General features: G+C 44.8%; 1 protein-coding gene across 1 annotated transcript in view; it reads right to left on the bottom strand.

Moving 5' to 3' along the window:
- DNAH2 (dynein axonemal heavy chain 2) overlaps positions 1 to 13,466 on the bottom strand; it is a 123,379-nt gene that overhangs the window by 79,397 nt on the left and 30,516 nt on the right. The window contains exons 13-15 of the mRNA XM_025362511.1: positions 2,158 to 2,304; positions 743 to 899; positions 270 to 509 (exon numbers count right to left, since the gene is read on the bottom strand). Coding sequence (XP_025218296.1) covers positions 270 to 509; positions 743 to 899; positions 2,158 to 2,304 — 544 coding nt within the window. The remainder of the gene's footprint in view (positions 1 to 269; positions 510 to 742; positions 900 to 2,157; positions 2,305 to 13,466) is intronic.

Below are 13,466 nucleotides of genomic sequence, written 5' to 3'. Positions count from 1 at the left end.
TTTCAGGGAAGACAGTGCACATCCTGGGAAATGAGATTTCAACAGGGAAGGAAACAACTTGGTTTAATGGAAAGGCAGGACTCTGGGACTCTGAGTCCTAGAGGAAGAGGTGTGAGGACTGAAGGTCGGCTGAGTCCAAGACTAGAGCACGATGTTTGAGAAGTACACACTGGTAAAAAGAAAAAAGGGTCGGGAGCAAGAGAATGGCCTGATGAAACTGGGGGACTGTGGTTTTTCCAACCACAACATTCTGACCACAGGAACCCTACCTCAGGACCATCATTCTTGAAGACCTCATAAGAGTTGGCCATGATGGTCACCACATCCTGGTGCAGGCTCATCAATTTCTGCTGTACAGCTGCCCGGTGCTCTCTTTGGTCCTCTTCAAATTCCAGGTCCCTGTATACCCGTTTGCCACTAATGCGTACCAGCAGCGTCTCTGACATCTCTTGGGCTCGCCAGCCAATGGTCAGAGTGGATGCCTTGAACTCATTCACAATCATCTGCACCTAGAGTCAGGCCCCACCATGGGGGAGTTTCAGCTTGGGAAGAGACCATCTGGACCTCATTCTACCCTCCCACTTGTTCTCCAGCTAGACTGGATGACACACAAAAAAGTCCTTCCCAAAGCAAACTTAATTCTTTTTACACTACTCACAGGTTTCCCAATCTCTATGCAACACTCGAGTATAAATGACCCATCAGCCTTGCAGACCTTTAGGGTCTAAGGACCACGGCCCACCTTGCTGGCATGTATACGGCACTCCGTGATGAAGAAGGCACTGGCCCCCTTCAAGGCCCAGTGCAGTTTCTTGAGTCCCGGGTGGATCTTCTTATCCAGGAACCGAATACGCTCTTTGAAAAGGGCCTGCTCATCTGGGGACAGCATGGCAATAATCCTGTGCGTAAGAGAGGCCTGGTAGCCAGAGGGAACAAGCCCTGAAGATCTTTCCTCCACATCAGGAAATGGTGGAGAAATCTGAATGTTTCTAGACCACTAGTCTAGATCCTAGATCCCAGATCCTAGACTAGTACTTCCAAAAGAACTTTTTGCAATGATGGAAGTGTTCTCTTAGGTTGGTGCAAAAGTGATTGTCATCTAAGTAATGGCAAGAACTGCAATCACTTTGCCCCAAGCTAATACAATGTGTGCTGTCCAATATGGCACCCACTCATCACATATGGCTATGGAGCATTTGAAATGTGGCCTGTACCAATGAGTAATTGAATTTTGAAGTTTATTTACTTAATTTACATGGAAATAGCCACATGCAGCTAGAGGCCACCATGTTGGACACTGCAGTTCTAGACACTCAAACAAGACTGCTGGTTGCACCTCCTTGGACTTTAACTGGGCTGAGAAAGTTTCCTGCTATGGTCTGTATATTTGTGTTCCCACCAAATTTGTATGTTAAAACCCCCACTCCCACAGTGATGGTGTTAGGACCTCTGGGAGGTGATTAGGTCATGAGGGTAGAGCCCTCATGAATGGAATTAGTGCCCTCATGAAAGAGGCCTAAGAGAGCTCCCTTGTCTCCTTCTACTATGTGAGGACACAGCAAGAAGACAGCCACCTATGAACCAGGACGCAGGCCCTCACCACACACCAAATCTGCTGGCGCCTTGCTCTTGGACTCACCAACCCCCAAAAGGGTGAGAAACAAATGTTTGTTGTTTATAAGCCAACTGGTCTATGGCATTTTGTTATAGAAGCCCAAACAGACTAAGACAGTACCTAACCCAGAACAAAGCCTCACTCCAGAGAGAATACCAAGGCAGTCCAGAAACTGAGGCAGGGATGGGGGCAGCAGGCCTTAGTTCAATGAGTCATGTTATTCTGTGCACATAATCCTAATACCAGCCCGTTTCATTCCTAGAGAAGTGGCCCAGAGCTACAATATATGTGGTCCAAGTGCCCTATGGGGTACGAGGGGACCTGATTGGCTTTACGCTCCACCCTGCAGCTAGAAGATAAAACTACAAGGGGTAGGAATAATGGTAGAGCCATAAGAGTGGGAGACCTTTGTTTTTTTTTTTGAAAGGAAAAAATGTAGAGGACAGAAATTGCAGAAAATGGACAACATCACAGGGCAGATAAGAGAAAAAGGAGGAATCAAATAGCATCTCGAAGGGCTGCAGTGAGGACTGGAGCTCCACCTGTTGTAGTCTCTAGCAACAAGTAGCAGATTTTCACGCAGAATGCGCAGGTCCTCGGCTCGCTCGGCTACGTTCACCACGTAATGGGGCGTCTCAAACAGCAGCCGCTCCCAGTAGTCAATTTCCACAAAGAGAATCAGAAGGAACCTTTGAGAGAGAGAAGCCAGGCAGTGAGGGGAATGCACAAGGGGATAAACTAGAGGAACAACCGAGCAAGCGGGAGAGGCTGGGACACACGGGGAAATGCCGAGATAAGAAATGAAGCAGAGGCCTGGTGTGGTGGCTCACGCCTGTAATCCCAGCAGTTTGTGGGGCCGAGGCAGGCGGATTACTTGAGCTCAGGAGTTTGAGACCAGCCTGGCCAACACGGTGGAATCCCGTCTCTACAAAAAAAAAGTATAAAATTGGCTGGACTCGGTGGCTCACGCCTGTAATCCCAGCACTTTGGGAGGCCAAGGCGGGCGGATCACAAGGTTAGGAGATCGAGACCACGGTGAAACCCCGTCTCTACTAAAAATACAAAAAATTAGCTGGGCGCGGTGGCGGGTGCCTGTAGTCCCAGCTACTCAGGAGGCTGAGGCAGGAGAATCGCTTGAACCCAGGAGGTGGAGGCTGCAGTGAGCTGAGATCGCGCCACTGCACTCCAGCCTGGGCGACCTGGGTAACAGAGACACTGTCTCAAAAAAAAAAAAAAAAAAGAGATACCAGGAAATTTTAAACTGCATTTGAAGCCTTCATCTTAAGTTTTCTTTGCCACCTCATATCCAGTGGTCTCTTCTTTCCTATTCCAGCTGCCACTCCCATGCTGCGCCCTGAAGCTTGCTGTTCACAACCACTCTATCTGAGACAGCCCACTCAGACCTCCTGCTCCCAGGGCCCAGCTTCCTCCCTGCATCCCAGCACTGGTCCTCAAGTTCTCCCAGCCTACTTATTTTTCAGGCCACTGACCCCTGGCCTTTCTTCCTGTTAACCCCTACCCTACTTCACTTCCTCCTCCACAGACCTTGCTATCCTTTATTTTAACCACTCTCTTGCCAATTCTCACTCACTTTGTCTCATTCTTTAGTCTAAACCTCCTGACAAAATGCCAGTGCTGGCTAAATCTGACTGTCCTCACCTTGAGCCCCTGTGGGAAAGGCTGGAGAAGGTCACATGACCACACAGCTTGGCACCACTATGATTCACGGTTGCCTGTCCCACATGGGTTCTCCAGGCTTTTGTATTTTTAGTAGAGATGGGGTTTCTCCATGTTCGTCAGGCTGGTCTCGAACTCCTGACCTCAGGTGATCCACCTACCTTGGCCTCCCAAAGTGCTGGGATTACAGGCATGAGCCACCACGCCCGGCATGCCTGTAGGTTTTAACATCGTGGTGGACTATACCCCACGCACTTTTTTCCCTGGCTTCTGGACCACGGTCCTCTTTTCTACCCTTCCTTTCAGTAGGAGTATCCTCCTCTCTCCAGCACCCCATGTAAGTATCATTCAGCTAGGCGCTGGGGACACAGTAAAAAATCTGCTTTCCTTGCGGCTCCCTTCAATGTGGACTCCCCAAGGTTCTTCACATCCAGCACACTCCCCCTTGGTCATCTCCTCCACTCCCACAGCTTCGGCTGCCTTCCAAAAGCTGATGATCCCCAAACCTGCATGGCTAACCTGGGCTCCAGGCTTGATTGTGCAACTGTCTACTAGATAGCTCTGCCCTGCCTGCTCATCCACAAGCACCTCAAACTCAGTGTGTCTAGAAACAAGCACATCATCTTCTCTAAACTTGGAGCTCCTGTCTCAGGGAAGGGCACCATCCCACCACCTGCACCAGAAGCATGCATCCTTCCTTGGCCTCACTTTCCGACATCCAACCTCCTTCTGTTTTCAATATGCTAAAGCAAAGTTCAGAAATTCAGACACCTACCTCCAAGGCAAGTGGCTCAAGTGTGATCATAAATGGCAACTGACACTTGGCCTTAAAGTTGAGCTGAAGAGGGCATATGCTCCCCCTAAAAAAGCCACACTCCACGCTCCAGGCGGTTGTTGCCATCTGAAAATGTGGGCCCAGTGTGGCTGCATTTTCTGATTTTTCAAGAGAGGCCAGAAATTGGTTTTTCATGTAAAATCTCCTGAATTTTAAGTGCTAACAATTCACCTGAAAAATAATTATTCAGTGGGCAGTGGGGAGAGGCTTTAGGACTTCTGGCAATCCTTGACGTGGCATTTTGTATTATTTTATAATGATTCGTTAGTTAAACTGAACACACAATTTTTTTTTTTTTTTTTTTTTTTGAGATGGAGTCTCGCTCTGTTGCCCAGGCTGGAGTGCAGTGGTGTGATCTCGGCTCATTGCAAGCTCTGCCTCCCGGGTTCACACCATTCTCCTGCTTCAGCCTCCTGAGTAGCTGGAACTACAGGTGCCTGCCACCACGCCCAGCTAATTTTTTGCATTTTTAGTAAAGATGGGGTTTCACCGTGTTAGCCAGGACAGTCTCGATCTCTTGACCTCATGATCCGCCTGCCTGCCTCAGCCTCCCAAAGTGCTGGGATTACAGGCATGAGCCACCATGCCCGGCCTGAACATACAAGTTTTAAGTATATCTCTGTGTATGACATGTTTCATAATAAAAATGTTTTTAAAGGAAAAAAGATTTTAAACATATTTGTAAAAGTCGCTGGGTACAAAATTAATTTATAAAAATCAAAGTTCTCCATATAAAAACTGTAACTAGTTAGATATTATCACCAAGAAAAAGAGGCAATAACAATTAAAACAACAAAAATAAAATACCAAAAATTAATCAGAAATTGTGTGTGTGTGTGTGTGTGTGTGTGTATGTGTCTGTGGGTGTAAAATGACTTAGGGGGAAAAGGCAGGACTTCAATAAATTGAAAGAAAAAACACTGTTGGCCGGCCACGGTGGTTCACACCTGTAGTTTCAGCTACTTGGGGGGCTGAGGCAGAAGAGGATCAATGAGCCTGGGAGGTTCTAGTTGCAGTGAGCTGAGATCGTGTCACTGTACTCCAGCTTGCATGACAGAACAAGACTCAGTTTCAAAACACACACACACACAACATAACTATTCTTGGAAAGACTCAAAATCATAAACATATTCTTCTAAAGTTAACCTATAAATTTAACCAAATCTCTATTCCAGTAAAAATAGGAATGAAACTATTTTTGGAACTAAACAAATTGATTCTAAAATTCTTATGGGAAATAAATATTAAATATAGCCAGGAAAACTCTGAAGAAAGAAGAGTAATGACAATAATTAAAACAGTTTGGTTCTTGCACATGAATAGACAGATACCAGAATAGTGAATCCCAAAATAGACACAAATATACTGGGGAATTCGTTACTATAAAGACAGCAGTTCACTAAATGAGATTGGGTCAACTCTAAACGAGATGGCTCTAGCCATCTGGAAAAAACAAACAATGAAATACAAAACTCAGTTTGAATCTGCACCTCTTTCTCTACACCAAAATCAATTTCAAATGGATCAAACATCTAAATGTAGAGAATAAAATCATAAAATACCAGAAGAAAATATGCAATATTTTTGAAAATTAAAAAAAAAAATCTTGGCCTGGTGTGGCGGCTCATGCCTGTAATTTCAGCACTTTAGGAGGTCTACATGGGTGGATCATTTCAGGTCAGGAGTTCGAGACCAGCCTGGCCAACAAGGTGAGACCCCATCTCTAAGAAAAATATAAAAATTAGCTGAGCGTGGTGACGTGAGCCTGTAATCCCAGGTACTCGGGAGGCTGAGGCAGGAGAATCGCTTGAACCTGGGAGGTGGAGGCAGAGGCAGTAAGCTAAGATCACACCATTGCACTCCATCCTGGGTGACAGAGTGAGACAGATTACGTCTCAAAAAAAAAAAAAAAAAAAAATCTTGAAGAAAAATCATTTGAGGGCACGGTGGCTCATGCCTGCAATCTCAGCACTTTGGGAGGCCAAGGCCAGCAAATCACTTGAGATCAGGAGTTTGAGACCAGCCTGGCCAACCTAAAACTACAAAAATTAGCCAGGCGTGGTGGTGCATGCCTATAGTCCCAGCTATTCAGGAGGCTGAGGCAGGATAATTGCTTGAACCTGTGAGGCAGAGGTCGCAGTGAGCTGAGATCACGCCATTGCACTCCAGCCTGGGTGACAGAGTGAGACGCCATCTCAAAAAAAACACAAAAAAGGCCAGGCATGGTGGCTCACACCTGTAATCCCAGCACTTTGGCAGGCCGAGGTGCGTGGATCACCTGAGGTCAGGAGTTCGAGACCGCCCTGACGAACATGGAGAAACCCCATCTCTACTAAAATTGCAAAATTAGTCAGGCATGGTGGCGCATGCCTGTAGTCCCAGCTACTCGGGAGGCTGAGGCAAGAGAATCGGTTGAACCCGGGAGGCGAAGGTTGCGGTGAGCCAAGATCACGCCATTGCACTCCAGCCTGGGCAACAAGAGAGAAACTCCGTCTCAAAAAAAAAACAAAAACAAAAAAACAAAAACAGAAAAATAAAAACACACACACACCAAAAAAAAAAACAAAAACAGAAAAAGAAAAACACGGCCGGGTGCGGTGGCTCACGCCTGTAATCCCAGCACTTTGGGAGGCCGAGGCAGGCGGATCACAAGGTCAGGAGATTGAGACCACAGTGAAACCCCGTCTCTACTAAAAATACAAAAAAAAATGAGCCGGGCGCGGTGGCGGGCGCCTGTAGTCCCAGCTACTCGGGAGGCTGGGGCAGGAGAATGAACCCAGGAGGCGGAGCTTGCAGTGAGCCAGGATCGCGCCACTGCACTCCAGCTTGGGCGACAGAGCGAGACTCCGTCTCAAAAAAAAAAAAAAAAAAGAAAAAGAAAAAGAAAAACACACACATACCAAAAAAAAAAAAAAAAAAGGCTGGGCACATTGGCTCACGCCTGTAATCCTAGCACTTTGGGAGTCTGAGGTGGGCAGATTACTTGAGGTCAGGAGTTCGAGACCAGCCTGGCCAACATGATGAAACCCCATCTCTACTAAAAGTCCAAAAATTAGCCAGAAATCGCTTGAACCTGGGACGCAGAGGTTGCAGTCAGCCAAGATGGTGCCACTGTACTCCAGCCTGGGCAACAGGGCCAGACTCCACCTCAAAAAATAAAACAGAATAAAACAAAATAAAACAAAACAACAAAACTTGATTTTTTTTCATCTGCAGGGTTTTTAAAATAAAATTGCACTTTTTAATCACAAAGGATAAAAGTTCCCGTTACCTGAAGATATGCTCAAGAAACTCTGCATTCTAAATACTGCTGAAATGTTATTTGGAGAGAATATTGAGGTGAAAATTCTGGAATGTTTTTAGTCTTTTCTACAGGCAAGCACAGAATTAACAATATTGGAGATAATAACACATTTTAAACTTCGCAAAGGATCATGTTTTTACCATCTTTATTGGAGAAGAATCTTCCAAGAATGAAATGATTTTCACGTGCTCACTTCTTTGTAATACAGGCTTTAAGAGATTGTGGAAGAAGAAAGGCTGTTTTTTCAAATCTTGAAGATCTCCACTAACGTATGTGGTATTTTTAAAACTGCTAAAATTTCTTCAAAATGAGTAAGCCTCCCGAAAGTATAAATGAGCAATGGATCACCAGACATTTAAGGAAAGCCTTCAAAAGTAAAAGATAGAGGCCAAAGCCAAAGACAATTACTAGGAATCGGCTAGAATTCCAACCCAGCCAAATGTCCAGCAAGTAGAGGGCAGGAAAACTGTTGCCAATCAGGCAAAAAGTCAAAACATTTAACTCCCATGCACCATTTCTTAGGAAACTACTAATGGATACACACCAACAAAACAAAGGCATAAACCAAGAAAGAGGAAGACAAAGGAAATACGAAATCAAACAAGGAAAGAGGCTGAGGGAAGTCCCAGGGTAACTGCTTTGTAGCAGGCCTTGAAAACAACACCAGTTGAACGGAAGCAGGAGGACAGGGGAAAAATAGATCTAAGAAAAACATTAAAACCACTACCCGGCATGTCAGATTGTGAGGAAAAACATTACTCAAAGGGGTTTTATTGGTTGGTTTGGAAGACTTAGTGATAGTGAATACTGCACTAACAAAAATAATGAGGTGGCCGGGCACAGTGGCTCACACCTGTAATCCCAGCACTTTGGGAGGCCGAGGTGGGTGGACCACCTGAGGTCAGGAGTTTGAGACCAGCCTGGCCAACATGGTGAAACCCTGTCTATATGAAAAATACAAAAAATTATCCAGGCATGGTGGCAGGCACCTGTAATCCCAACTACTCAGGAGGCTGAGGCAGGAGAATCGCTTGAACTTGGGAAGCAGAGGTTGTGGTGAGACGAGATCACGCCACTGCACTCCAGCCTGGGCAACAAGAGTGAAATTCCATCTCAAATAATAATAATAATAATAATAATGACATAATGAGGTAATTTTTTATTTTTTTTTTTTGAGACGGAGTCTCGCTCTGTCACCCAGGCTGCAGTGCAATGGCGTGATCTCGGCTCACTGCAACCTCTGCCTCCCGGGTTCAAGCGAGATTCTCCTGCCTCAGCCTCCCAAATAGCTGGGATTACAGCCGCCCACCACCATGTCCAGCTATTTTTTGTATTTTTAGTAGAGACAGGGTTTCACCATGTTGGCCAGGCTGGTCTCAAACTCCTGACCTCGTGATCTGCCCACCTCAGCCTCCCAAAGTGCTGGGATTACAGGCATAAGCCACCACGCCCAGCCTAATAATGAAGTAATTTTAAACTCCAAATAGAGCAAAACATCGTACAAGCAAAGAACTATGACAACGTAAAATTACTCAACTCAGCAGTAAACAATCCTAACAGAGTCGTAATAAGATAAGCCCTAAGCATCAATGTAACAAAAAGTTGTGTTATAATGATATGGAGAGAATGGAAGTGTGTGAATAGAATAGATACGGAAACATTTCTAGTAGCATAAACATATTATCATGTCCTTCCAACTGGATGTCTTGGATTTGTCACTGTTGATAAACATCTGGGCAAGCCTACTTGGGCGTGTATGCTGGCCAACATTGCACCAAAATAAACTCTTCATTCTCTCATCTTGGCAAGATTGTCTTTTTTCTTTCTTCTTTTCTTTTTTTTTTTTTTTGAGATGGAGTTTCACTCTTGTTGCCCAGGCTGGAGTGCAATGGCACAATCTCGGCTCCCACGGCAACCTCTGCCTCCCAGGTTCAAGCAATTCTCTTGTCTCAGCCTCCTGAGTAGCTGGGATTACAGACACTCACCACCACGCCTGGCTAATTTTGTATTTTTAGTAGAGACAGGGTTTCTCCACGTTGGTCAGGCTGGTCTCAAACTTCTGACCTCAGGTGATCCGCCCGCCTTGATCTCCCGAAGTGCTGGGATTACAGGTGTGAGCCACCGTACCCAGCCTTGGCAAGATTTTCAAGGTAACTTTAAGGCAAATTATCCAAGTTTAATATGTCAGTCAACAGGATGAATTCGGACAATACCTTCCTGATGCTGAGCTGAAAATCCCGGGAGACCCTTTGAATGATGTTCAGTCTTTAACAGAAGTTTGTCAAGAAATTTCCAGAATGTAAATTTTATTTTATTGACAAATATCAGTTTTTCTTTAAAAAAAAAAAAAAATGGCCGGGCGCGGTGGCTCACGCCTGTAATCCCAGCACTTTGGGAGGCCGAGGCGGGCGGATCACAAGGTCAGGAGATCGAGACCACGGTGAAACCTCGTCTCTACTAAAAATACAAAAAATTAGCCGGGCGCGGTTGTGGGCGCCTGTAGTCCCAGCTACTCGGGAGGCTGAGGCAGGAGAATGGCGGGAACCCGGGAGGCGGAGCTTGCAGTGAGCTGAGATCCGGCCACTGCACTCCAGCCTGGGCGACAGAGGGAGACTCCGTCTCAAAAAAAAAAAAAAAAAAAAATGTTTGGCAGGGTTGGGCAAGGTAGCTTAGGCCTGTAATCCCAACACTTTGGGAGGCTGAGGTGGGTGGATGGCTTGAACTCAGGAGTTTGAGACCAGCCTGGGCAACATGGCAAAAACCCATCTCTACCAAAAATAGAAAAAATTAGCCAGGCATGGTGGCAGGTGCCTGTGTTCCCAGTACTCAGGAAGCTGAGGTGGGAGGATCGCTTGAGCCCGGGAGGCGGGGGCCACGGTGAGCCAAGATTGTACCAATGCACTTCAGGCTGGGTAACAGAGTAAGACTTTGTCTCAAAAATAAAAATAAATAAAAATCTGTCTGAGGGATGACTTTTTTAAAATACTTCATAATTTATCTCCAAACAAGTGGTCAGGCAGTAGAGGTAGAAAGGAAAGCCGGTGGAATTGAGTGCTTAAGAGCCCACAGCGGGCTGACCTCGGGGAGAAGGCACTCTATGACCGGGGGGAAGAAAGAGAGAAGCTCTGGGAACAAAAAACAGACCTCAGTATCTCATCTCCTGCTCTCAGGAAATTCTACTCTGCTCTACACACGGTGATAACACAGCTTCTTCAGCCAGGGTGTGGATGACATCTGGAATATGTTTGTGTTAAGTGCAATCTGTGAAGCTGTTCTGGCCGTAAAACGTGATAAAAGCCGATTTGGACTTCAGAGTTCAAATATTTGGGATATAGGTGGGATAGCAAAACCCCTTGTGGGATTAAATAAGTGCTATTAGGGACTGGAAGGCTCCAGAACTAAGAGAGCCAGGTAATTCCGAGGAACATCAGACAATTTGAACGGTCTGCTTATTTCAAGATCTTAACTGGAGCTTGAACACAAAGAGCAAATCTGATCAAGTTATCTTCACCTCCTTGAAGTGTTAATAAGTTTTGGAAGCTGCAACTGACTTGGATTTCTTTACTGGTGATGAGCCCAGACTTTCAAAATCCTTCACTGTGATCATGTTCTTTCCCTTCCATTATTTACTGGATTGAGCAGTTTTATCTTAAAACCACAAAAATGTAAAGTATCCTATAACATCTCTCTAGAAAACAATTCCCAAAGGACAGGAACAGGTACCTCTTCTATCTCAAAGATGTGTTTAGCCATTATTTGGGTTTCAGATAACCCCAGGCCATAAATATTTGGCCCAGAGTTGCCTTGATAAGCTCTACTATCAAGATTATGCAAAAGGTATTCCAGACAAGAGATGATAATAGCAGACAGAGAAATTGTCTCCTCGTTTATCCTAACTAGATGGACACTGTGCTCAAATTTCAGTAAACAAAGCGATGCAGAGGGAAGGGAACCAAGTGCGGGAAGCGCAGTTGAAATCCATGAACACCAAATAGTCAAGAACCTTACAGAAACTGTACAATTTACAAGGCCATCAATAGTAGACTGGTTCATTAAATTACAGTACAGCCCATACTATGAAATATGGTAAGCCAGGAAAAAGAATTAAGTAATTCTATACATACAGAATGAAAGATCCCCACATAAATTGTTAACCTCAAAAAAAAAAAAAAAAAAAAAGCAAGTTGTGACCGGGTGCAGTAGCTCCCAGCACTTTGGGAGGCCAAGGTGGGAGGATCACTTGAGGCCAGAAGTTCCAGACCAGTCTAGGCAACACAGAAGACCCTGTCTCCACATTAAAAAAAAAAAGGCAAGTTGCAAAAACGCTGGTCATAATGTGATTCTATTTTATGTATGCAGGATATATTTTTGATTACATGATAATCATGGTTACCTCTAGGGATTGGGAATATGTGCTGAATTTTCAGGTTTTCCCTTACATACATCTTTTTGTTTTGTTTTGAGACGAAGTTTCACTCTTGTTGCCCAGGCTGGAGTGCAGAAGCGCATTCTCGGCTCACTGCAACCTCCGCCTCCCGGGTTCAAGCGATTCTCCTGTCTCAGCCTCCCAAGCAACTGGGACTACAGGCGCCCACCACCATGCCCGCCTAATTTTTGTATTTTTAGTAGAGACGGAGTTTCACCATGTTGGCCAGGCTGGTCTCAAACTCCTGACCTCAGGTGATCAGCCCACCTCGGCCTCCCAAGGTACTAGGATTACAGGTGTGAGTCAGCACGCGGGCCATTCCTTTACATACTTCCACATTAATCTTTTGTTTTTCTTAATGGTGAGCATATACTGTTTTTGTCATTTTAAAATCCTCAGTAAAGATTTAAAAGATTAAAGGAAAACAACCAAATGAAAAGGGGGTTGGGGAGGCAGTGATAAAAATACACGAAATCATTAAATGTGGTTATTCTTAGGAGTATTTTTTTCTTCATTCTACTTTTCTGCATTTTGCAAATGTTCTAAAATGATCAATAATTTTATAATGGAAAAAATCATTTTGAAAACACTTTGAATATATAGAACAATATGTATATTATGCTACTATTTATGCACAAAAGGATACTTAAGTAGACATATATGTCTATTCTTGGAATATGATACAAGAACCTGGAACACTGACTCTCTTCAGAGTGAAACTGGATCTCCCAGGGGACAGCAGAGGAGCAGGCTTTTCATTCTCTATCTTTCTGTAGAATAACTTTTGAATTTTACACTGTATGCCTATATTAGCCCTTTGTAAAGGTTAAAATGTTTTAAAAATGAAAACCATTACATCACTCTGCTAAATTTGTTTTGAAAATATTATCTTCATCAGGTTTTATGAGGCGATTGTTTTGAAAGGGCAAGAATGCTTGTTGATTGTTCATTCTTTGTGACGACCTTTGCATGAGTCATCGGCTGCACGACAACGCCAGGAAAGGGTTTTTTAAGTAGATGAGGAAACTCAGGCTCAGAGAAATTCAACGGCCCACCTGAGGTCACATGGCAAAATGCACTGGAGTTTGAACTTGAGACTATTTAGCACTGAAGTTCTTGCTGTATCTACTCTCACTGGCTGACTCCTGGCGAGTAGAAGGAGGTAGCCACCAACCAGTGCTCACATATGGCATTTCTTTTTTTTTTTTTTTTTTTTTTTTTTTGAGACAGGGTCTGGTTCTGTTGCCTAGGCTGGAATGCAGTGGCACGATCACAGCTCATTACAGCCTCATATCCTGGGCTCAAGCAATCCTTCCACCTCAGCCTCCTGAGTAGCTGGGACTACAGGCATGCACCACTACGCCTGGCTAATTTTTGTTTATGCCCCCACTGATCTCGGACTCCTGGGCTCAAGCGATCCTCCCGCCTTGGCCTTCCAAAGTGTTGGGATTTTAGGCGTGAGCCACCGCGCCAGCCACATATGGCATTTCTTTTTTTTTTTTTTTTTTTTTTTTTTTTAGACAGGGGTTTTGTTTTTTTGGTTGGGTTGTAGTGGGTCGCTCGCTGCCAGCTCATTAGAGCCTGGTTTTGGTAAGGGGGGGTGCACCAT

Source organism: Theropithecus gelada, chromosome 16 (genome assembly GCF_003255815.1).
Source record: "Theropithecus gelada isolate Dixy chromosome 16, Tgel_1.0, whole genome shotgun sequence".
In the NCBI taxonomy this organism is placed as follows: Eukaryota; Metazoa; Chordata; class Mammalia; order Primates; family Cercopithecidae; genus Theropithecus; species Theropithecus gelada.
This window is presented reverse-complemented; position numbering and strand designations above follow the sequence as displayed.